Below are 23,463 nucleotides of genomic sequence, written 5' to 3'. Positions count from 1 at the left end.
GTCTACATAGCCCTTTTTTCAAATTAAGAAAGGGCATTCTGGATGGATGAATTACAGAAGGCACCCTCTCAGGCAGGGGCAGCTAGAACAGAGTGCCCCCTCTGGACAGGCACACACAGCCCCTGCTCTACCCGGTGTGGGCATCTTTGCAGTGCACACATGGCAGCTCCTTGAGAGAAAAAGCTAAGAGTGGGATTGAGCCCTAGTGTCTTTCCCAACTTGAAGCTAAAAAGTATACACTGCTGAGTCCTATTCAGTTTGTGACCTATAGATGTTTTCCTACCATATCTTTTTGTTTGACTTTCTCTGAATTTCTCCTATGCTGTTTTTCCTCCTACTTGTACTGCCCTGCACTTCCTTACTCAGTTCTGTCCAGTACGTTTCCATCTACCTCTTAATGCATTTTTAAATTTTATCTTCTTCGTTACCACTCTTATTATCTTCAAACTGAATTAGCAGGTCTGCCTTCAATAGCCAGGAAAATACTGGATCAGAGTTGAGCCCAAGGGGGAAGGGCAGATATTCTCCATCTGACCCTGATGCTTTTATAACCTTCAGCTTATTTCTTGGCTGAAGTCATCATCTGATTTTCTTAGTTTTTAAGTATGTAGCACCACACACTGGAAAGTTTTTTTGTTTTGTTTTGGGTTTTTTTTTTGATGTGGACCATTTTTAAAGTCTTTATTGAATTTGTTACAATATTGCTTCTGTTTTATGTTTTGGTTTTTTTGGCCCCAAGGCATGTGGGATTTTAACTCCCTGACCAGGGATTGAACCCTCACCCCCTGCATTGGAAGGCGAAGTCTTAACCACTGGACTGCCAGGGAAGTCCTTGGGAAGTTTTAAAGTAACTAGCATTTGTCTTTAAAATTTAGTCATGGCTAAAGCAGACCTTTTTGTTCTCTCTTTGTTTTGTCTTTGTGCACGTTCAGCCTGCCCCAGTCCTAGGCATACCCCTTCCTGACAGTCCCTATGCACACACCATACCCCATCTTCAGACCCATGTACTGAAATCCCCATCTCACCGCAGCAGACTGCAGGGCAAATCCTGCAGCCCTCTCTGGGCCACAAGCCTGGTAGCCCGTCACCACTTTTCACTGTGTGTGTCACCAAGACATCCTCAGAAGGTAGGGAAGAAAACAAGAGGCCAGTTTGGCCCCAAATCTTGTTTATCCCTTTGTCTTAACACAGTGGGTTCAGACCCCGAGTTTGCACGCTATGTGGCAGGAGTGAGCCAAGCAATGCAGCAGAAGCGGCAAGTCCAACACGGTCGCCGCCCCGGCAACCCTCGGGGCCATTGGCCACCCATGGATGATGCCCATCGGACCTGGCCTTTCCCAGAGTTCTTTGCAGAAGGGTGAGTGCTGGATGTGGGAGGGAAGCTGAGTTTGGGACCTGGGTGTTCCCCATGGGGCCTTTGTGCACCCTTATCAGGCAGTTCATTTCTAGGCCCCCACGTGAGAGAGTGGCACATGGTCAAATTCTCAGGGGGTCAGAGTTTTGTGACTGACTGTAGGATGCCAAGTGGCATGTTGTGTCCCTGTGAACACACCATTGGTATAAATTGGTGATTTTTGAGACAGGCTCTTCTGCTCTAGACAAGGATCTTATTTGGTGGTGTTTGTGAAGTAATTGCATGTTTAACACGGTCTTTAGCTGAAACGAGCATGGCTATGAAACCTGTATCATTTATGGAATGTGATCCTTGTAGCCTGTAAAAACCAAAGGTTTTCAGTTCAGTGTATTGAGAGAACTGTGGATTTTCATCATAAAGACATCTGAGGACTGATTTTTTTTTACATCTCTTATTGCTACCTGGTTAATAACTGCACAACTAAAGACCATCTCAGCTTTTTGTTTGGTCTAAAATGAATTTCATCTATAAACCACAGGCTTCTGAGGAGTTTTTAGAAGAAGGAGAGAGACAAGAGACCACTCTTGGGTTGTGAGATGAGTACAGGGAAAAGACTGTTGTTTTAGGGCCGGGGCGGGGGTGAGGGCTGGCCTCGGGCTGTCCAGCCAGTGTCCAGGCTGGCTTCAGGAGGCCCAGAACCAGCTTCTCTCTTTGGCTTTCAGGGATGGCCTGCACAGCGGCTGGTCGGGTGCTCAGGGAGACTCGGCCAGCTCGAGTGACGAGACGTCCTCCGCCAATGGGGACAGCTTGTTCTCCATGTTTTCAGGGCCTGACCTCGTTGCTGCTGTCAAGCAGAGAAGGTATGAAGAAACTTTAAACCAAAGAACAGAGGGGTCTGTAAATGTGAACCACAGCTATTCCTCTTACAAAGTTCAGTAGCCCCATCACTCCCAGTCAGCCGTGCGTGAAAGAGGCAGAGGGCCTCTTCCAGTACTGTCTTGCCGAAGCTTGTGTGGTGACTTAAGTTGGGTTGAGTTTTTGCTGGTAGAACAGCCTCATGCAAGTGGTAGCCCACAATACCAGTATGACAGGCAGGGAGTATTGTGGAGAACCAGGTCTGCTGATGCTGGTCTGTGCCTTACCGGAGGCAGCCCTTTCCGTGGGAGGAGCAGGACCAGGACAACCAAGTTCTAACTGGGCTCTCCAACAGGCTTTGCACCTCCGAACATGGGCCTGGCCCTCTCTGACCCTCTATTTCTTTGTCAAAGGTGGAACTGGATAAAATGACCCCCGAATGGTATTTCAAAGTTGAAAAAAAATAGTTACATAGTATATTCAGATCTGAAGTTTTCACAAGTAGTCACAAAACTTTAAATGGGCCCTGAAATAAGAGAAGAATTTGTTTAGAAAGAAATGCAGAGACTGTTGTGGGTGTGATGAAGCAGAGGCCCAGAGGTGGCGTTCTAAAGGACATGGGCAGGAATAGAGAGCATGCACGGTCGCCAGGGCATCAGAAGTCATGCTGTGGAGGGGACAGGGAGGCCACGTAGCATGGCCCTCGTGTCACAGGGTCAGGCTTCATTGGATAAGCAGTGGGGAGCAGGTAGATAAAGATGGAAGGGTACCTGAGTCACACAGAGTAGGATGCACAGAGCAGTTACGGTGGTGATGACAGTGATTGCTGATACAAGCTAGGGTGCATTCTTTGTGCCAGGCCCTGGGTTAAGCATTCATGTACATTTTCTCACTTAATTCTCACAAACACTGTATTTGTTTGCTAGGGCAACCGTATCAAAGAAACACAGACTGGGGACTTAACGACAAGAATTTATTTTCTCGTAGTTCTGGAGGCTAGAAGTCTTGAGATCAAGGTGTCAGCAGGGTTGATTTCTTCTGAGGCCTCTCTCCTTTGCTTGCAGGTGGCCGTCTTTTCCCTGTATCCTCACATGGTCTTCTCTCTGTGTGTCTGTGTCCTAATCTTCTCTTATTATAAGGACACTAGTCATACTGGGTTGGAGCTCACCCTAATGACTTCATTTAAACTTAATTAGTTGTTTAAACAGCTTATCTCTAAATACAGTCACATTCTGGGGTACTGGAAGTTAGGGCTTTAGCATTTGAATTTGGGCGGGGGAGGGACACCTTCATTTATTCAGTAGCACCCATCACGTACCAGGCACTGGTGATACAGCAGCAAACAAATCAAAGTCCCCTTCCTGATGAAACTGATATTCTATTGAAGGAAGGCCGATAAAAAAATCCCAAATATGTCAGTTTGGATTAGGTGCTATGAAGAAAAATAAAGTAGGGTATGAGGGCAGAGAATGAGGGGAAAGGTGGATTTTCTGTGTTCTGAATGGCAGTCAGGGAGGCCTCTGATGAGCAGAAAGCTGAACAAAATGATAGAGCAACTGGTGAGAAATTGTCAGTGGGGTATGTGAGAGAGAGAAGAATCAAGGGTGAGATGCAAGTTTTTGGCCTGAGCATCTGTGTGAAAGAGGGTGCCGTGGACTGAGACGTGGAGGACTGTAGGAAGAGCAGGACTGAGCCTTGGAAAGATCTGAAGACTTCTGTTTTAGGCACAGGAAATTAGAGAGGCTGACTAGACGTCTAGAAAGGCACTTGTAGCACCACCTCTGCAGAGGCTGCTGTCTGCACGTAGCAGCACTGATAGACTGGTTTACTTGGCTCTCTGCCTGCTATGCCTGCCTTTTTCATTCAACATAATAACAGAAATTTTTTCATGTTAGTAGTAAAATTAACAGCCTTTTGTTTTGTTTTTGTCACCTATCCCCAGTGCATGGTAAACAGTCAGTCTGTATGTGTTGAATAAATTAACAGAAGGCTGGAGCTGGTGGACTCAGCAGCTGGAACAGCCAGTGCCAGTCTTCATGCCCGCCACCTCTGCCCCAGCCCACCCTGTGACAGCCTGCCGAGTGCACCACTCCATGGTGGCCCACCTTAGTCCCCTGCATGCAGTGGACCCAAGGCCTCCCCACCTAGAACCAGTGCCTGAAGACACCTGAGCCAAGTGGCTAGGGTGTCCTCTAGAGAGAAGCTGGGCGGGAAGCCAGGTGACCACTGCACTGAGCTCTTGGTTCTTTCAGGAAGCACAGCAGTGGAGAGCAGGAGACCAGCACGCTGCCCTCACCGCCTCTTCTTACCACAGTGGAGGACGTGAACCAGGTATTGTGGGCCCTGCTCTCTCCACAGAGGGCTGGCTTTATGGGTGCAGACCATGAGTAAGGTTCCAAAGCTTAACTTTTAAGAGGGCCTCAAAGAAACGAGGGGTTCTTTGTGGTGAACAACTTTCTTCCTGTGATTTTTGTCTAAATGATGAGCCATCTCAGCTGACTCAGAGCCACATGTAGAGGAAGTTCTGGGGCTGTGCTGTCTAATATGACAGCCATTAGCCACATGTAGCTACTTAAATGGAAATTACTTAAATATAAAGAAAGATCGAGTTCTTCAGCTGCACTGGCCATGTGCGGTGAGCAGCTACTGTACTAGATGGCGCAGACATAGAACATTTCTGTCTGAAATGTTGCGAGTTGTGTTAGACGTGCTGCTCCAGAACTGTGGGGAGGGCTGGGGCTCTCGCCCTGTTTTCTCAGTGGGTATAAGGACCAGAGATCTGGGGAGGTGGGAAAAGATGATCAGTTGCCAGAAATGCCACTAAGAACCCTCTTCTGTCTCTCAGGATAACAAAACCAAAACGTGGCCACCCAAAGCCCCCTGGCAACACCCTTCCCCGCTGCCCAGCACCCTGCCTGGCCCGAGTGCACCAGTCTATGCAGTTGCCAGCCCTGGCAGCCAGTGGAGTGACACCATGCAGATGCTGCAGTCCCCAGTGTGGGCCGCCACCAGCGACTGCAGCGCCGCCGCCTTCACCTACGTGCAGACCCCGCCGCAGCCCGCACCCCCACCAGCACACAAGGCAGCGCCCAAGGGCTTCAAGGCCTTCCCCGGGAAGGCTGAGCGCAGGCCAGCCTACTTGCCCCAGTACTGACCCAGGACCAGCCTGCCTGCCTGCTCAGAGCTGTTGGGGCCAGTGTCCCCACCCCAGGGCTAACTAGCTGGCACCAGCCCCCCAGAGGACCAGTGCACCCCTGTCCCAGGCAGGGATCCTTGGGGATGGGGGTGGTTGGCAACTCCAAGCCTTTAAGGCCTGGCTTCTCAAAACTTTGGAGGCATCAGACGCCTGGAGGGCCAGCTGAAGATGGAGTTTTCTGACCCTCCTCAGGGAGATGCTGGGGGATCTTCGAGTTTAATAAGCACCTCTGGTGATTCTGATGCAGGTGGGCCACAGGCCACACTTTGAGAAACACAGCTCTCTTAAGTTTGTAGTCCCACTGTGTGTGTTGGGAAGGCCTCAGGCCTGAAGGCTGAGAGCAAAACTGACCATTCTTCTGAAACCCTCCCCTTCCCCCTCCTTAACACACTGAGTGATGACTGACCACACACCAATCACTGTATTTTATAGCTATTTTTCATATAGGTTTTTAGTTAAAACATCTCCTGCCTAAAATGCATTGAATATTTTAAGATAACAAATAGAGTGGCTGGAGGTTTGTTCAACACTATCTTTATTTAAGCTTATACGAACTGGGCAAAGTATAGAATATTTGTGATCAGAAGCAATCACCTGGGTTTTCTGTAGGTGGACAGCCCCTTGCCACCCCACAGCAGCACCCAGGGGGTGCAGCCTCTACCGGACTTACAAAAGCAGGATCATAAAACATGTCGGAGACATAGCCCTTATGGTGCGTGGAGATGAGCCAGCTGGGTGCTGTCCGCGTGCAGGATGAAGCTACACCTTCGGCCCTCAGGTCCTTCCACACGTGGCCAGAGGCTTCGACACAGTCTCAAACGTGGAGGTGTGGTCAGGGGCTGCAGAGAGACACTTGAAATTGCAGTAACATTGTGAGCTGGCTCAAGACAAACCAGTTAGGATGTTGATAGGAATTAATTTAAAAGCTTTTTCTTTAAAAAAAAAAAAAAAAAAAAACCTCATTTTCAGTTAACGTGCTATTAAATAGATACCATCCTGTGGATTTAGGGATATTTTTCCAGCCAGAATGGATCCAGAAGAATTGAATGGTGCTTAAATTGAGAAATAATAAATATATCTATATAGACTAGGCATACCCCACTGTATATTAATTGAGGTTACAGAAGTTCTTTATATAAAACTTATTTAAAATTTTCATATTTCATCTTTGAAAAAGTCTAATTGAGAAAAATCCATAATATTTTCTGGTATGAAAGTTTGACAGTATTAATATTTTTTTTATATTTTCTTAAATCATTAAACCATTTTAATATATGTTAACTACTAATAAATGGTTTATTCTTTCTAACTCCATATAAGCTTTTCCAGCAAAGATTGTAATAACACAGTTATGTTCTCATTTTTCTATGGATATAAGTAAATTTATATTTAAAAATACCAAAAAGAATATATATATATGTCGTATACACACTAATTATAGAGGACCCTGAGGGTGTCTGAGCCCAGCCATCTGGATTTTTAGTACTGAGTTGCCAGGCTGTTTCCAGGCCTCGGGTGTTGTCCTTTGTGCTGTGTGCGGATGCCATTGCTGCCTGTACTCATGATCCTTTCACCGTGGGTTCTGAACAGTCACCTCATGTTTACAGAGAACTATTTTGTACATAGACTTTTCAGTCACGTGCTTTGCGCCAACCCTGCGTGGCTCTTGTCTGTGTTAGCTGTCACAGTGTGTGCACTAATCTCTGTGGAAGTTGTCCGTGGCTGTTTTACTTGTTAGATAGTTTTCTATTTCCTTCAGGAATGTGTCTACAGTACCCTGTGTTTCAAGTTCTGTTATACTGAAGTACTCTTGTTTTAATAGTGCCTCCCCAAAGACCTCATCCTGGACAGAGGTCAGTCCTTGATGCTCCAGCGCAGGTGACATCAACATTGCCAATTGTCACTTTCCAGTGTGTTTTTCTCAAGTAAGGAAGACATTTTGCGATTGCATCTCCATGGGCTATGAGACTGTGTGAAGCTGTCTGTGTGGTCTCCTTGTAGGTGCTGTGTTCTCAGCACCGCCTTGCTCTGAATACTGGTAATTCCAGGTGCTGCGCTCGGCAGAGGGGTCTCGCCAAAGCGCATGTGTGTGCGTGTGTGTGCGTGTGTGTGTGTGTGTGTCCTTTGTGTGGCCGGGCGTGGCTGCGTTGCTCGTGTGACTAGTTAACAGTGCTTCCAAACTGGAACTCTACATTTTGTATCTTACTTTTAAAGCTCCTATAAGTAAAATAACTATTGACTTTATTAAAATATACATTTAATAATTTTTGTATCTCTGTTGAAAATGAACTGCAGCAGATACCATGTCAGCAGCCCTGTCTGGTTCATTACTTTGAAAAGCTGCACCCGAGTAGGTTTAGGTCGGCCTGTCCTCTGATTCTGAGCCCTTGCAAGGGTAATACCACTGGGGGTATTAGGATGAGCTGGGGTGGGTGGGCAGAAAGCAGGACAACCTACCACACCTCTCCTGTTAGCCTCCTGAAGGCCAAAGCTGGAAGAGGCCTCTGTGTGGGCAGAGCCAATGTCGTGGTGAAGGAGGTCACCTGGAAGGATGCAGACTCTCTCCTTGGGTTGTGATCTGCCAACACACACATTCCACCAAACATGGGCGCTTGTGAGCTGCCCAGCCAGCCTTTCCAAGGAGCAGATGCAGGGATGATCTCCCCCAGTTCTGCCAGGGACCCACTGTGTGGCAGACAGACCCTACCTCACAGGGGCAAGAAGGACTAGTGTCACTGGATGATGCCATCCTGCTAATGGAGAAGGAAAGATTGCAAAATGGGAACCACAAAAGGTGGGTGGGTTACAGGGGCATTTCAGCTCATTTTCATTTACAGCAAGACAGCATTTGATTGAAACTTTTTTCATGAACTTAGGGTAATGGAGTAAGTGAGCATTAATATATAACCTACCCGTACAAGTACCACTCAGGCTTCTTTCTGCTGAGATGCCTAAAAGCTGAGCATGAGGACTTAGTCCTAGAGCCTTCTAAGTGCACCTCAGGACAAGGCTGCTTAGGAACAGCCATGTTGCGTGGGTATGCTAAGGAAGACACTGGAAGTTCCCATTAAAATGCTAGACAGAAAAACATTTTATTCAAACGTGTTCCTATTTAACACTAGTACCTGGTGCCGTTCCCTGACTTCTGATTCACAACAGTGGTGGAGACAGGAGTCCCGTAGCCCCAGCTCCACGCCAGGTGGGTGGGGATGGAAGCAGGACAGATGTTCACCGGAGCCCCAAGAAGGTCCTTGGAGGCTTTGGCTCAGCCGAGAAATGGAGGACGACACACAGGTAGGTGAGGTCCTTAAGAGGACGGTGCCCCTCTTTTTCCACCAGGGGATGCTGGGAGACTGGGGCATCCAGCTCTAGGAGCGTAGCTGAAACACTGCATTCCGACCATGGTGCTGTGAAAGGACGTTCCTCCGTGCTCTGTGTGACCCCTCTTGTGATCTGCTTCCTGATCTGGAGACAGCTCTTCAATTACCAAAAAGCCATGTATGTGGACAACATGACTGTCAGGCTGCCAACCATATGTGCATGGGAGTCTGAGGAACCTCCAGGGACAGGCTCCTGGAAGTAACACAAACAGCTGGCCTTTTGATTCCACAGGGGTCTGCTGGCTGGGCACAGGCCTCTGCTTGTCTGTGAGGCGGACTGGATGTGGCTTATATTGGGACTGAGTTGGGGATGTGGACCTAGGTGAGGAGGAAGGATTGTTTCAGGAGTGTCATTCATTTCAACACTTACTATTGTCACCTAGGGGCGAGGCCCTTGCTAGGATGGGAGCCAGGGCTGCACAGAAGATGCAGTCTGTGACCATAAAACTCAGTCTTTGAGGGAAGACAACCCCTTCTTTCCCAATCTTGGTAAGAGGTGCCACTATTCATCCACCCAGTGCACAGGCAGAAATCCTAGAAGACATTCTTGATCGTCTTTACTCTCCTCATTCACTTAAGCAGCAAGTCCTACAAGTGCATCTGCAAGCACATTTAAATTCCACCATGTTCTTACATCTCCACTGCCGTCAACCTGGTCCTCCCCTAGCTGCTGCCTTTCCTTCTCAGGCCCCAGGATGTCCCATACACCCCTGCTACCTCAAAGAGGCCTCCCACCCCCACCCCCTACCCAGTGCCCACCGGCCTGGGCCTCTCCAGTTCTGTTGGGCCAGAGCCCAGCCTCCCCCCAGCTTTGCTTTTCACGACAGCACTTAGCACTCCGCTGGTGCTAAACACACAAAATGTGTGTTTGTATGTTTCTCTCTCACCTGAGCCAAGGCCTCAGTAGAGCAAGGAGCGAGTCTCCTTCATGGCCACATGTGCAGGGTGCAGAACAGCTCGAAGCAACTCAAGACAAGCCAGACGAAACGAGGTGTTGCTAAGGCCAGAGGCAAATTCTAATACAGGGCAAAAAATAGAACTAGCCTTAAAATAAACCGGTTCTCACGTCGGGCTGAAAGAATACACCATGATCAGTGTTTGTACTAGAGCTGCAAGGAGGGACCGACGCTAGGAGCTGCGGGTAGGGCTCTGTAGCTCAACTACGTACAGAGTTTTCTCTTCTGCTGGAAACTCATGCCCATGTGCGGTGGGGAAATTCTTTTTAAAAACCTAACAGTGGATTCAAAGGGAAAAGTCTGTGGCGACATCCCGAAGCGATAATACTCGGCCGAATAGGCGAACGGCACGAAGCACGCAGCACGAGCTCCGAGCCTCCTGGGGGCGCTGGCTCCCCTGTCCTCGGGTCTCCTAGTCTGCGCACGCGCAGTCCGCCCCAACCCGGAGTATGCGCACTTGTGCGCACACGTCCATCTCGGACGTGCGGGCAGAGGCGTCTGCGACTTCCGCGGTCTGCCCCCCTCTCCCGTCCCGGCGCGGGGACATGCGCACACTTGCACCCCCGGACGTGCGAGCCCACACGCAGACGTGTGCGTACCCCCTCACTACCTGACCTGATCCCGCTTTCCCTGCGCGTAGACGCATGCGCGCCGCACCTCCGGAGAGTGGGCCCAGTGCCAGGAGATCCCCGTATCTCCGGCGAACAGCGATTTCTTGCCCTTTCCTGGTCAGCGTGATTCAGCACCCTCGGTAGGTGCGCCTCCCCGGAGCAGCTCGCGAAAATCCATCGGCGTGTATCGCCCCACACCCGACCTCCTTCAGACTCCGGCCGTCGCCCTGTCCCCGAACCTCCCTTTGCCCTTGTCCTGGTGATCCCCTGGTCTCCAGGTCCTGCCTGACCCCTTGTCCAGCGGCCCTGAATTGAGGCCTGACTTAAGTCTACCCTTCAACCCACTCCTCTGCCGGCTCATACTATTTTGCTGAGGGCACTTGAAGGTGCCTGACTGACTGGAGCAGTCTGTTGAACTTTCTGAGCCAGGTTTTCTTTCGGTTGTGATTGTCAGCCCTTGGCCTGGGTGCAGATAACCCTCCGAGAGCTTCAGTTCCCCTGGATTCTGAACCCTATACCGTGCGGTTTGCAGACGGGGCTTAGCACAGCATGTGGTGCCGGTTGTGGTGACGGTGGTAGAAAACACGTTTAACGTTTGTCAACATAAAATTACCCTAAGTTACTGTTTTTCCAAATTACAGGCCCCACTCCACTCCCCCAAGATTTGGTTAGAGAGGCCACCCCACACTCCAATGTCTGATCCCTTCCACACACTGCACCTTTCCTGGTGAGTTTCTCTCTACTGCCCTACACAGATCCTTAGATCCCCTCCAAGGGGACCAGTGTTAATCCAGTGGTTGTATTCTCCTACCTCTGTCTTTGCCCATGCTGCTGTCCTTTCCGTTGGAGATGTCATTCTTGGCCATTTCCACTTGTAAAATTCTACCCTGTCAATCAGATTTAATACCACAAAGGCCTACTTGATGTTAGAACTGGGATAATGGGGAGGGCAGGAGGGGATTGCCTGCTCCTCCACTTTCCCTGTACCTTCTTCCCAAGGCTGAAGAGTCAGGAAGTGGCAGGCAGGACAGGGTTGTGATTAAGAACTGGGCTCAGGAATGGGGCAACCTTGAGTTAATTCTCTTCTTAGTAGCAGAACGGCTATTTTCAGATTTCTTAACCTGTCTTCAGTGGGGAGGACAACAGGATATCCCTCATGGGGCTGCTATGAAGGTTATGTGGGAGAGAATTTAGCACAGAGCTCTGCACACAGTAAACTGGTGGGAGCAGTAAAGTATCCATGTTAGTAGTTGGATGATGAATGGCTTTCAGTTAGTAACGGCTTGCCTTTGAGCTACTCCTTTTTTGCATTTTCTCTCCTTAGCTACTGTGAGTTATGGTCCTCCAGATAGGAACCTAGTTTTCTGCTAACAGAAAATCCACATAACTGGAATTTCTTTTTTTTTGAATTGGAAAACTCTATAGTTTTTTTAAAAATTAATTTATCTACTTATTTATTTTTGGCTGCATTGGATCTTCGTTGCTGCAGGCAGGCCTTCTCTAGTTGTGGTGAGCGGGGGCTACTCTTTGTTGCGGTGCACGGGCTTCTCATTGCAGTGGCTTCTCTTGTTGCGGAGCACAGGCTCTAGGCGCGTGAGCTTCAGTAGTTGTGGCACGTGGGCTCAGTAGTTGTGGCTTGCGGGCCCTAGAGTGCAGGCTCAGTAGTTGTGGTGTACGGGTTTAGTTGCTCTGTGGCATGTGGTATCTTCCCGGACCAGGGATCGAACCCGTGTCCCTTGCCTTGGCAGGCGGATTCTTAACCACTGCACCACCAGGGAAGCCCAAGTCCCTGGAATTTCAGAGTACAACGTTAAACTTAAAATATTATGGGGAGGGCTTCCCTGGTGGCGCAGTGGTTGAAAGTCCGCCTGCCGATGCAGGGGACGTGGGTTCGTGCCCCGGTCTGGGAAGATCCCACATGGCGCGGAGCGGCTGGGACCGTGAGCCATGGCCGCTGAGCCTGCGCGTCCGCAAAAAAATATATATATATATTATGGGGAAATCTGAGAATATCTGGGAAATCTGGAATAGTTGAAGCTACTGGGAATAAGAGAGGCCAAACTGCTGGAGGTGTACATTATAGAATGTTAAAAAGAAGATGAAACCTTCAAAAAGGTAATCATCGGAGGACTCGCCTCCTGCCTCTTCAGTACCCCAGCTGCTCCTATGGGTTTTGGGTGGATGAGAGAGGACATTGGGGAGGACAGTGTGGCAGTGGGCAGGTGAACACCCATAACATTTTTGGAAACACTTGGAGTTGTAAATGACAGCTCAGCTCAGAACAACACTAAGGGAAATAACTGATTCGATTTGTGTTCCAGCTGCAGACAGAGGTGACCTGGCCCCAGGAACTTGGGCCCTATGAGGTTCACCCTGACATCTCTCTGGAGGTCACACTCTCCATTGTTTTCCATGAGACCAGGGACTGAACCTCGGGTCTGTCCTTTCTGAAAGGCAGCTTAACACTACAGAAAACTGAGTTTCTCCTGCTGGCTTTGGGCCCCAGGAAAGAACCCTGTTTGGCGGGCTTAGGTCATGTGTTCATCTCTGATGCAATCGGGGAGGCAGAGGAAGAAACCTAAGGGTGAGAGGTAGTGGTTTCAGACAAAGACAACAGATGAACAGATGTCCACTGTGATCGCCAAAAAGAGCCTACTAGAAAAAGGGAGTCAGTGGCTACTGCTGGGTTAGAGTCACCTGAGGAGCCATAGGGCAAGTGGATGATGGGGTAATGGCTACTGAGACTGGCCTTCCTATTGGATGAAGTTCTGTTCTGAAACACAGGATCGAGGGGTGGGAGTGCTGTTCTATGCAGTCAACTGCTTGGCTGGGAAACTCTGGAGTGTTTCTCAGAAACTCTAGTAGACCAGATGCTGTTCAGCAACTGTCAGGGTTGTGCTGGGTACGGGAAGCCGAGTTAAATCTCAGAGTTGACAGTTGACCCAAAACTCTGGCTAAATAAGGGCTTTGTGGACAGGGCTGTTCCCTGCAAAGTCCTGTGACCATTCATTTCTTCCGTCTTTGGCCGCTCTCTTTTTTCCTTCGTCTCAAATAATTCTGGGCTGAGACAGAAAAGCCATTTGCAGAGGCCAGAGGTGGCAGCGGCTGCATGGAACTGGGAGGTGGGCCAGAGGAAGACCTAGGCCTGGGTCTGCAGCAGGACAGGGCACACTCCTGGACGGCTGGCATTTCTGGGGGAACTGGGCGATGGAGAAGCTCAATTTGAGTGCCCAGTTCTTGGACCTCTTCTCTCTGACTATATTTACTCTGTCTTACCCAAACTCTCATCTAGGCTCATGACTTCAAGTGCTACCTATTCACTCATGACTCCCAAGTTTTTCCTCTTGCTTGAACCGTCTCTCTTCATACTCCAGACGCGAACACCGAACTTAACACTTCCACTTAGATGTCTAATAGGCTTGGAAAGCTTAACATGTCAAAAAACAAGATCATGATCTTCCCCCTACAACGTGTATTTCTCCGAGATACAATGGCAATTCCATTTTTCCAGGAACTTGGGTAAAAAACTGGATGTCATCATTGACTGTTATTTTTCTTTTTTTTTTTTTTTTTTTTTTTTTTTATAATTTATTTATTTGTTTTTATCTTTGGCTCGTTGCTGCTCACGGGCTTTCTCTAGTTGCATCAAGTGGGGGTTACCCTTCCTTGTGGTGCGCGGGCTTCTCATTGTCATGGCTTCTCTTGTTGCAGAGCATGGGCTCTAGAGTGCAGGCTCAGTAGCTGTGGCGCACAGGCTTAGTTGCTCCGCGTAATGTGGGATCTCCCCGGGCCAGGGATCGAACCCGTGTCCCCTGCATTGGCAGGCGGATTCTTAACCACTGTGCCACCAGGGAAGCCCTGTTATTTTTCTTTCTCTTAACTCTTCACTCAATATATCTAGATCACCACAGCCCACTCCTCCTACCTTGACACCTTCACTCCTGGCCTGCATTACTGCTGTAGCGTCCTGTCTGTTGTCCTCACTTTCATGCCTACTGAACTGTTGGTCTGATCCTTTGTAAAACACGTCCGATGATGTCCCTCCTTTGCTTAAGCCTTTCAATGGCTTCCCATCTCTCTCGGAATAAAAACCAAAGCCCTCACGATGACTTACTGCCTTCCTTCCCTCTGTGACCTCATCTTCTATCACTCTCCCCTCATTCACTCCCCTCCGGCCACACTTGCCTCTTGCTGTTGCCGAAACATCTAAGCATGCTCTCCTCGGGAGTTTTGCAGTTGCTCTTCCCTTTGCCTGAACACTTCTCCCCCAGATAGCCAACTGGCTTGCTTCCTCACCTTCTTCAGGCTTTTGCTCAAATGTCACCTGAGTGAGTTTTGCCTTGACCATTCTATTCAGAATTGCAACCCCTATTCCCAGCACCCTTTCCAGCGTTCCTTATCTCACTAGCACCTACCAGCATTTGATATGCCATATATTTCACTTGTCACCTACATAGCCGCAGCACCTGTAACACTGAAGTGTTGGAAGGAGTTGGGTTAAGTGGGTGAATGAACGAACTAATGAAGCAGGCCGGGGCTCTGCCTCTGTTCCTCAGTCACTTCCAGGCAGAGGTCGGCAGAGCAGCAGCCCAAGAGGCCGCTGGTGGCAGGGCGAGAAGAGCTGAGGCCCCCGAGCCTCGGCTGCGGACCAGGTTGCCTCTCGGGCGCGGGCCTCAGAGAGGAGGGCGAGGGCGGGGGCGGGGACGGGGCGGAGCGGAACCGGGGGCCTGCGCCTTAAAGCTCGCTGCGCTCGCCGGTCCTCCGCCTGCCGCGCGCCACCCGCCCAGCTTCCTCCTCTGTGCTTGTCCCAGTCCGTGTGTTCTGCCGCTCTCGCCATGGCCGCGCTCACCCAGAACCCGCAGTTCAAGAAGCTGCAGGCATGGTACCACGAGCACGGCTCTGACCTCAACTTGCGCCGCCTTTTCGAAGGAGACAAGGACCGCTTTAACCACTTCAGGTGCGTGCGCGGGGCCAGGGGCGGGGCGCGGACGTGCCGGACCCGGAGGCGGCGCGCGGGGTCCGGCTGTGCAGGGCCTGGGCCGGGAGGGCTGGGCGGCGGTCCCCGGGGGCCCCTGGCTACGGATCTGGACGCAGGCCCAGGCCGCGCTTCGTCCTTGACGCCTCCTTGAAGCAGGTTTCCGGGTGCTCGCCGGAGGTCTCGGCGCCCCGGCAGCTTCGTCATGGATTGGGCCTCTCTGCCGCTTCCCCTCCACGGGGACATTTCTCTCCCCTCCCCCTCCACCTCCACCAGCCCCTGCCGCTTGAAGCAGGCCATCCCTCCGCGGTTGTGAGCAAGGGCCCTCGCCGACGCAGCAGGCTCAGAAGGGCTGCCCCCTTGCACTCGGTCCTGGCCGAGGGTGTGCTCGGGACCTTCTGCAGGGTGCGGTCAGGGTGGGACCGGCCCGGGGGATTTGCGGGGAGCCGCGATGAGAGGGGTGGAGAGGTGGGGCCGTGATTCCTGCCCAGGAGGCTAGGTCCGGAGACCCATGAACGACCAGGAAAGGAGAAAATCTTGGGGGTCGGGAATGGTCACTGGCACAGGGGTTCGGGAGGGGAGGTCTGTGGCTCCAGACTGGAAGTCCCTGATGGTCAGCCCTTGTCATTTGGGTCCTTCCCTGAGTAAGTTGAGTCGCAGAGTGGAAGCTCTGGGGGGGAATTGTCACTCTCTGGCCTAGGCAGGGGCAGCGCACCCAGCTCTGTCTTCTCATCCCCCAGCTCAGTTTTAGCAGAGGAAAGGCTCCTCACCAGGGGTCTGCATCTTGCCCTGTGCTGCTGCTGCAGGTCGGCTTGGGGGGGGCGGACAGGTGACAGACGACACCACTGTGCTGGCCAGCTGAGGCTTGTTTGGATTTGGCACAGGGAGGATTTTTTTTTGGAAGCATCTCTGATCGGGGATCAGGCTGGGGTGTGGTCAGCCGCTTCTGCCATCTTTCTGCAGCTTGAACCTCAGCACCAGCCACGGGCGTATTCTGTTGGATTACTCCAAGAACCTTGTGACGGAGGCCGTGATGCAGATGCTGGTAGACCTGGTAATGTTCTGCACGGGGAGGCTTGACCCGTGACCCATGGTGTTGTGGACGAGCTGGGCTACCGGCGTCCTCAGGTCCTTGAGCATCTTTACTTCCCCCTCTTAGTGGATCTCAGTAGTTGCCCCTGTGCCCCTGCCCCTGGCTCAGGTTCTGGCCGGCATCCCAGGGGACTCAGTGCCTGATGTCTGAGCAGACCCTTCCCAGGCAGTGGGGGAGGGCACCAGTCTGCAGCCATTTGTCAGCCCCACCGGGGGCTGCACCAAGCCTTGTGCTTGGGGCCTTGGACTCCTGGTGGCCAGCGTGGGTGGGACCAGGCCTCAGTGTATTCTCTTCTCAGGCCAAGTCCAGGGGTGTGGAGGCTGCTCGGGAACGCATGTTCAATGGTGAGAAGATCAACTTCACCGAGGTGAGCAGACAGACTCCGTATACCCTCCACAGCCTCTTCCTTCCCTTAGGGGTTCGTCTGACTGTTAGCAGCATCACCCTGTGTCCGTACCCCTCCTCTTAGGCAATGCTTTTGCTTAACCAGGGGCCTGAAGGCCTATTTCCTCAAGCAAGTTGCACAGCCTTGGGGTGTGTCTTCCCCAAGACTGCAGTCTAGGTCTGGTGAGCATGGAATGGCTCCCGGTGTCTGCCTGGGGACAGCATCTCTCAAGGCTGCAGGGAGAGGGCTTCTCAAGGCATGCTCAGAGAAGTTAACTCTGATCCTTGCTACAGGTTTTGTCAGTGAAAAGAAGACTCGTGTCAAAATCAACCTCCTCTGTGGGAGGAGTCAACAGGAAGCTGTGGCAAGGCCAGGCCTTGGCCACCCTGTGCCTGCATTGCCGTGGAACCCTGTAGGCATAAGAATCACTGAGCACTCAGAGTGTCATCCTCATGATGTTATCCTTGTTTTACACATGAGGAACCTGTAACTCAGAGGTCAAGTCACTTATCCAGTGTCATTCTGTAAGTGGCAGAGCCACTATTCAAACACCCCTGTCTTTCACTGCTGGGCTAGGCTGAGAGACGGCAATCAAGGAGGGCTTCCTGGAGTGGTGCATTTGTCTACAGAATGTGGCACAGGAGTGAGGTTGGGCGGGGTGAAGGCAGTGTGGCATGAAGCCCTCCACCTTAGTGAGCCTCTCCCTGCGTTGGAGTCCTGAGATCATCCCTTCCTGTCCCCCTGGAGTCTCAGACCTGTTTCTTTCAAGGACTTATCTGCTGCCTCCAGCTTGATGGGACTGTTGCTCTCACTTGATAAGGCCAGCCGCCTGGAACCTATCACAGACTTAGGGTCCGGTTTGGTTTCCAGTAGTGGGTGTGATGGGATGCTTGGTGAGGGAAGCTTGAGTTGCCTGATTTGCTCCACTTCCAAAGGGCCAGGGACACTTTTCAAAAGGTGCCAACAAACACCGTGTACTTTCACCAGAAAGATGAGACTGGGCTTCATGAGCCTTGGTCCTCTGTAGCCAGTCATTGCTTGTCTCTGACCTGTGTTGTCACCAGTGTGCCTTTTCTCATGCTGTTCAGCTTTCCTTGACTTTTCAGGCCCTGAACATCTGTGGGTCATTGGGGCCTGTCCCAGGCCTGTTCTGGTCTCCCTCCCCTTGCGACTGTCTGCAGCACGTAAGGGAGCGGCACACGCCTTGCCTTCCCTCTAGGACCTGGAGTGGCCCCTATTTGCATGAGCACACAGTGGGTTTTGAGTATGAGGCCATGGTACTAGCAGACCTTAGGGCCTGCGTGTCCAGTGGATAAAGGGCTGAGCTGACTCTTGGGGCCACACTGCATCATGCCCAGCTGGGAGTGTGGCTGCCCTGGGGTGGAGGCCTTCACGCGCTGACTCTCGTCCCCAGGATCGGGCAGTGCTGCATGTGGCCCTTCGGAACCGGTCAAACACACCCATTTTGGTGGATGGCAAGGATGTGATGCCAGAGGTCAACAGGGTCCTGGAGAAGATAAAGTCTTTCTGCCACGTAAGCAGCTGCTGGGCTGGACTTCCCCTTGGCCGTGTGTGTGTGTGCTTGTATTTGGGAATCTGGGGATCCTGATGGGCCACCCTTCCACGCTCCTTGGAGAGGACCCCAGCCCTCAATGCAGCCTGAGGTGGCGGTGGTCTCTGTGACAGCTAGCCATGGAGCCTCTGCTAAGGCAGGAATTTCCCTGACCCTGTTCTCAGGGAACCCACCACTGGCAGCAGTAGAGCAGCCTCCTTCCTGAGCTCTAATGACTGTGGGCTCACGGTGACAGTCTGGCCAGGACAGAGTTCTGAAAAGAAAAGTGAGGCCCCTGAGGGATGGGATAGTCGGGGAGAGACTTGCTTTTTCAAACCTCTTTAGTCATGTGCCCTTATTGCCTAGTCTAGAACTAGATGAGATTTAAAATGGAAAATTTTCTTGACCACACCCCAGCCAACTCTCCAGAGGCAGCTTTTATAATGTTTACTGTAAATCTTCCAAAAGTTTCCTATGCATGTGCTAGCATGTCTGTCGTCTCTTCTTTGAAACACGGGCACACACGTACACACACATGCAGCTTGTCCCTGTGTCAGCATTAATGCACACAACTGTGCTTCCTTCTCCTGTGTGGGGGTGTAGGGGTTGCCCCAGAGACCAGCTAGAGATGTCCCCACATCACCTGCCATTGCCTCAGTGTCTACCGCACGGTGATTCTGCAAGAGTTGGTGGATGTCCTCAAGCCTGGAGTACAAGGGTGATGTCTGTGGGCTGGACGGTTTGTGTGGCCGTGTGCATGTCTGTACGTGTGGGTTACGCATGTCTGTACGCGTACTCTGAGAGTGATAATCTAGGCTCTAGTCAGCTGGTCCCTGAGAGCAGTGTCCCCCACGTGTGGCTGGTCATCTTCAGACCCGAAACAGCAGGAGGTGATCTGGGCATCCATCCTAGAGGCTAGGCAGGCAAGTGAGTGGGACTTTGCAGGGTGAGGAAGGCTTGGGATCCTGATGAGAATCTGGATTCCAGAATGTCCCTTAAGAGTGGTTGGTGTTTGTGATGGGCTTTGGGTGGGATGTAGGGTTGGGCATTTCCAGACATCTGCTGTGAGTGGCAGAACTGATGTGTCTCGGAAGCATGGTGCTCTGTTTGGTCAGCCCTTGTGTGCTCGGGCATGCCATGTGGAGAGTGTGTGGCACTGGTCGTCTGGGAAGCTGTTTCCAGGAAAGCCCTCCCTTATAGCTGGCTGCTGGATACCTGACTCAGACTGATGGGCTATTTATAGTTCAGAATAGCTGCTGAATAGCAGCAATTCCATGGTAAGGAACACTCCCCATGGCTGTGCTCTCAGGAGTTCGCCAAGATTGGGTGAGGATGTCACCATGACCTTGATTGTCACGGCAAAAACCGAAAACAGCCTCACCTCATTTATCAGAGGATTGACCAGTAAAGTCAGTGTATGTTCATAAACCGTAGTCCTGGGCGCCATTAGGAATTAGGGAGCTACAGTTACATTGACCTGCTATGCTGTTCAGGACATACTGTGAAGTTGAAAAAGGAAGTTGCAGAACAGGTGTGTTTTGTAAGACTCCCTATCTGGTTAAATAAAGGGTATATGTAGTAATAGTAAAGATACACAAAGTTTCCCCTCTAGGATGCTTTATTATAACAAAACTCATGGTGAGATTGATTGTTGAAAAGCTGAGCAACTTACTTTCTTTCTGTATTGATGGAAAATTGCTCATGGCAGGTGATTATTATCTAAAAGAAGTAAAGTTGCTGGGTCTTACTGGTTTGGGGAAAGCCACGTATACTAGTTTCCTATCGGTGCGTAACAAATAACTCCAGAATTGAGCAGCTGGAAACAGCAGTCAGCGTTTCTGTTGACTGGTTCTGGCTCAGGTCTCATAAGGTTGTAGTCAAGATGTTGGCCCAAGGTTACATTCATCTGAAGGCTTGATGGGGGATGGAGGATCTGCACTCAAGATGGCTCACTACCAATTAGTGCTGATATTTGGGAGGCTTTAGTTCCTTACCTGTGGACCTCTCTACAGGTTGAATGCCCTCATGACAAGGGCATGCACTCTGATTTTTCCCAGAGTGACTGATCCAAGAGAGAGGAAGGCAGAGTGCCTCAACATCTCTTAATACCTTGAAGTAGCATCAGAAGTTACTCTTTCATTTCTGTAATAGCCTGTTGGTTGTACAGGTCAATTCTGATCAAAGTGGGAAGGGACTACACAAGAACATGAATGCAGTGCCAGGAGGTGAGGATAGCTGGGAACCATCTTAGAATTTGGTTATCATAGTCTGCCTACTGGCTCCCAGTGATTCATCATGTTCCTTCCACATGCAAAATACCCTGTTCTCTTTCTCTTAAGGCCATATGCCATTACCATATCAGCTAGAAGTGAAGAACCTCATAATCTAAATTAGATACAGATATATCTGTATTTTCTTTAATACAGCTTAAATACAGTTCCTTTTGATCTGAAGATATGTGAATTAAGTAGACAAGTTATTTATCCCCTACACACCCAACATACAATGGTGAGATAGGCATAGGATAATTCCTTTTCAAAAAGGAAGGAAAGTGGAAGGCACACAGGAAACATTGGTCCAAAGCAGTTCTGAAATTGAGCAGGACACGTGTTGGCAATTGCTTGGTTAGGACTCAAGGCCTGGGGATTGTTCCTCAAGGCTTTTGGCTTTGCCCTTAGTCATCCTTTTTACATGAAAGGTAGTCTGTGTTTGTAATTGCCTAGTGTTTTCAGCCTGCTTACTGCCTATAGAAATGTAGGTTTTTAAAGATCTCTTTTCTGGGACTTCCCTGGCGGTTCAGCGGTTAAGACTCTGCACTTCCAATGCAGGAGTGCGCAGGCAGGTTCGATCCCTGGTTGGGGAACTAAGATCACACATATACACGCCACGGCCTAAAACATAAAAAATATTAAAGATCTCTTTTCCTTTTTTATTTTTATTATTATTATTTTTTTGGCCATGCTGCGTGTCATGTGGAATCTTAGTTCCCAGACCAGGGCTCAAACCTGCGCCCTCCTGCATTGGAAGTGCAAATCTTAACCACTGGACCACCAGGGAAGTCCCAGAGATCTCTTTTCCTTTTGTAATATCTCTGTCACTTTCAATCCAAGCTGGTAGTGTTTCTGACAATTCAGTTATCTTAAAAACTTTGTGGGTCTCCTGTGAAGCTTACTGGGGGTGGGGGGTTCACTCCATTAGACAAAAGCTATACCCACAAATATTTTCAAGGTAAGTCCTTTCCTACAATTGCTTCTAAGACCACAGAGATAGTACTTTTAAGCTTTTTGGAAACCTTACCTTCAGCCAAAATATTCTCTGTGTTAGCACCTTAGTTCTTTCTGAGGTCTTAACAAAGGATTTTACAGCTATATTCTCTGCTTTACCTCTTGAAGCTTTTCTTACAGTGCCTTGGATTTGAACTTTGCCAAGGATCCATCTCCTAATTTCAGCATCAGTTATTTTCTGGAGAGGCTGGGAATTTTCAAATCCAACGATTCCTGGCTTCTTTTTGTTTAAAAGTTCTTCATTAAGCTTATTTCTCTCCTCTTGTATTTTATTGTAAGCAGTAAGAAGCCAGGTAGTTCCTATAACACAGCCTGAAAATCTCTATAGCTAGATCATCCAGATCATAATAGATACATCTTTTACTTTCCCCATTAATGCAGGCAACAGTGTTATTAAATTTTCTTTCACTACATAACAAGGATTCTTTTTCCTACCATTTTCAGTAGTGTTTTCGTCCCACTTCTTGAAATCTATACCAGCAGCCCCCTCGAGGACCATTAAACCTCTGCTAACAGTCTCTTCCAATGTTTTTTAGGCTTTCACTAACTCTCCTCAAGGCTCTTTTAGCTTTTACCTATATTTTTATTTTTTTATTTAAAAAAAATATTTATTTATTTATTTTGGCTCTGCCGGATCTTAGTTGCGGCACATGGGATCTTTTTAGTTGCGGCTTGCGGGATCTTAGTTGTGGCATGTGGACTTCTTAGTTGTGACATGCGGACTCTTAGTTGCAGCATGCATGTGGGATCTAGTTCACCAACCAGGGATTGAATCCGGGCCCCCTGCACTGGGAGCACGGAGTCTTACCCATTGGACCAGGGAAGTCCCTACCCATATTTTTAGATTTTTGTTATGGTAGTATTCTACTTGTGGCACCAAAGTCTGCATTAGTTATTTATCATTATATAACAAATTCCACCCAAACTTGGCTTAAAATAGCAGTAAACATTTACTATCTCACATGGTTTCTGTGGATCAGAAATTGAGGCTTGACTGGTTGGTCTTGGTTTGGGGGTCTCTCTTGAGGTTGTACTCAAGATGTTGGCCAGGGCTGTAGTTATCTGAAGGTTTGCTGGGTTCTCGAGGATTCTCTTCCAAGGCAGTTCCTATTCATGGTTGGTGAGTTGGCATTGGCTCTTGGAAGAAGGCCTCTGTTCCTCACCACACTGGCTTCTTCATACAACTGAGTCTTCTCATAACATAGCAGATGGCTTCCCCAAGAGTGGAGCTATCCAAGAGAGCAAGGCAGAAGCTGCATGGTCTTTCCTGACCCAGCTTCTGAAGTCACACTCCATCATCTTTGCAGTGTCCTAATGGGTGCATAGTGAGCCCTGTACGGCGTGGGGGACCCTGTAGGGATGTGAATACTGGGAGGCAAGAATCCCTGGGGTCCATGTGGAGCTTGGCTGCATGTATGTCATTTCTGTCCCTGGCACGGACCAGTCACAGTAGTTGACACTCCACATCTCTTGGCCTCTGTCACGTTAGGTTCTGCTGGAAGTTCGCTCTTGTTTTGCAGATTCTGACAATGTTGCTGTGAGGTGGGGATGTCACCCCGTTTACTAATATGAGAAAAAGGGTCTAGTTGGGGCTGAGTGTGGCAAGGATGTGACACTGTGTCTCAGTAGGCCTCTGATAGGGCCTGGAAGTCGGGACTGAGGTGTAAGGATACAGCAGTAATGACGCATTTGAGCAGCAGTTTATACTCAGGGGTCTGGGCTGATTACATCTCCCTGCTCTGTGCCAGCGTGTCCGGAGTGGTGAATGGAAGGGGTACTCAGGCAAGTCCATCACGGATGTCATCAACATCGGCATCGGCGG

General features: G+C 49.9%; 2 protein-coding genes across 12 annotated transcripts in view; both read left to right on the top strand.

Annotated features, from left to right (window-relative positions):
* The window catches only part of KIAA0355 (KIAA0355 ortholog), an 81,054-nt gene extending 73,395 nt beyond the window's left edge, over positions 1-7,659 (top strand). For 2 of the 7 annotated variants that reach the window (XR_004346856.1, XR_004346855.1), the window contains 4 exons: positions 1,192-1,357; positions 1,893-2,214; positions 4,462-4,540; positions 5,055-7,659. Coding sequence is in view for 5 of the 7 variants with exons in the window: in XM_032612488.1 (XP_032468379.1) it covers positions 1,192-1,357; positions 2,077-2,214; positions 4,462-4,540; positions 5,055-5,363 (692 nt within the window). In the remaining 2 variants the exon portion in view is untranslated. The remainder of the gene's footprint in view (positions 1-1,191; positions 1,358-1,892; positions 2,215-4,461; positions 4,541-5,054) is intronic. The other 5 variants (XM_032612488.1, XM_032612487.1, XM_032612492.1 and 2 more) reach the window with 3 other exon arrangements.
* Positions 7,660-10,285: 2,626 nt separating this feature from the next.
* Positions 10,286-23,463, top strand: part of GPI (glucose-6-phosphate isomerase) — a 31,050-nt gene continuing 17,872 nt past the window's right edge. The window contains exons 1-7 of one of the 5 annotated variants that reach the window (XM_032611838.1): positions 10,332-10,336; positions 10,760-10,762; positions 15,164-15,309; positions 16,291-16,381; positions 16,719-16,787; positions 18,220-18,339; positions 23,390-23,463. The exon at positions 23,390-23,463 is cut by the window's right edge and continues 10 nt beyond it. In XM_032611838.1, the coding sequence (XP_032467729.1) occupies positions 15,188-15,309; positions 16,291-16,381; positions 16,719-16,787; positions 18,220-18,339; positions 23,390-23,463 (476 nt within the window). In that variant the 5' untranslated portion in view covers positions 10,332-10,336; positions 10,760-10,762; positions 15,164-15,187. Of the gene's footprint in view, positions 10,493-10,759; positions 10,763-15,103; positions 15,310-15,387; positions 15,733-16,290; positions 16,382-16,718; positions 16,788-18,219; positions 18,340-23,389 lie in introns of those variants that run through there. The other 4 variants (XM_032611837.1, XM_032611839.1, XM_032611840.1 and 1 more) reach the window with 4 other exon arrangements.

Source organism: Phocoena sinus, chromosome 19 (assembly GCF_008692025.1).
Source record: "Phocoena sinus isolate mPhoSin1 chromosome 19, mPhoSin1.pri, whole genome shotgun sequence".
In the NCBI taxonomy this organism is placed as follows: domain Eukaryota; kingdom Metazoa; phylum Chordata; class Mammalia; order Artiodactyla; family Phocoenidae; genus Phocoena; species Phocoena sinus.
This window is presented reverse-complemented; position numbering and strand designations above follow the sequence as displayed.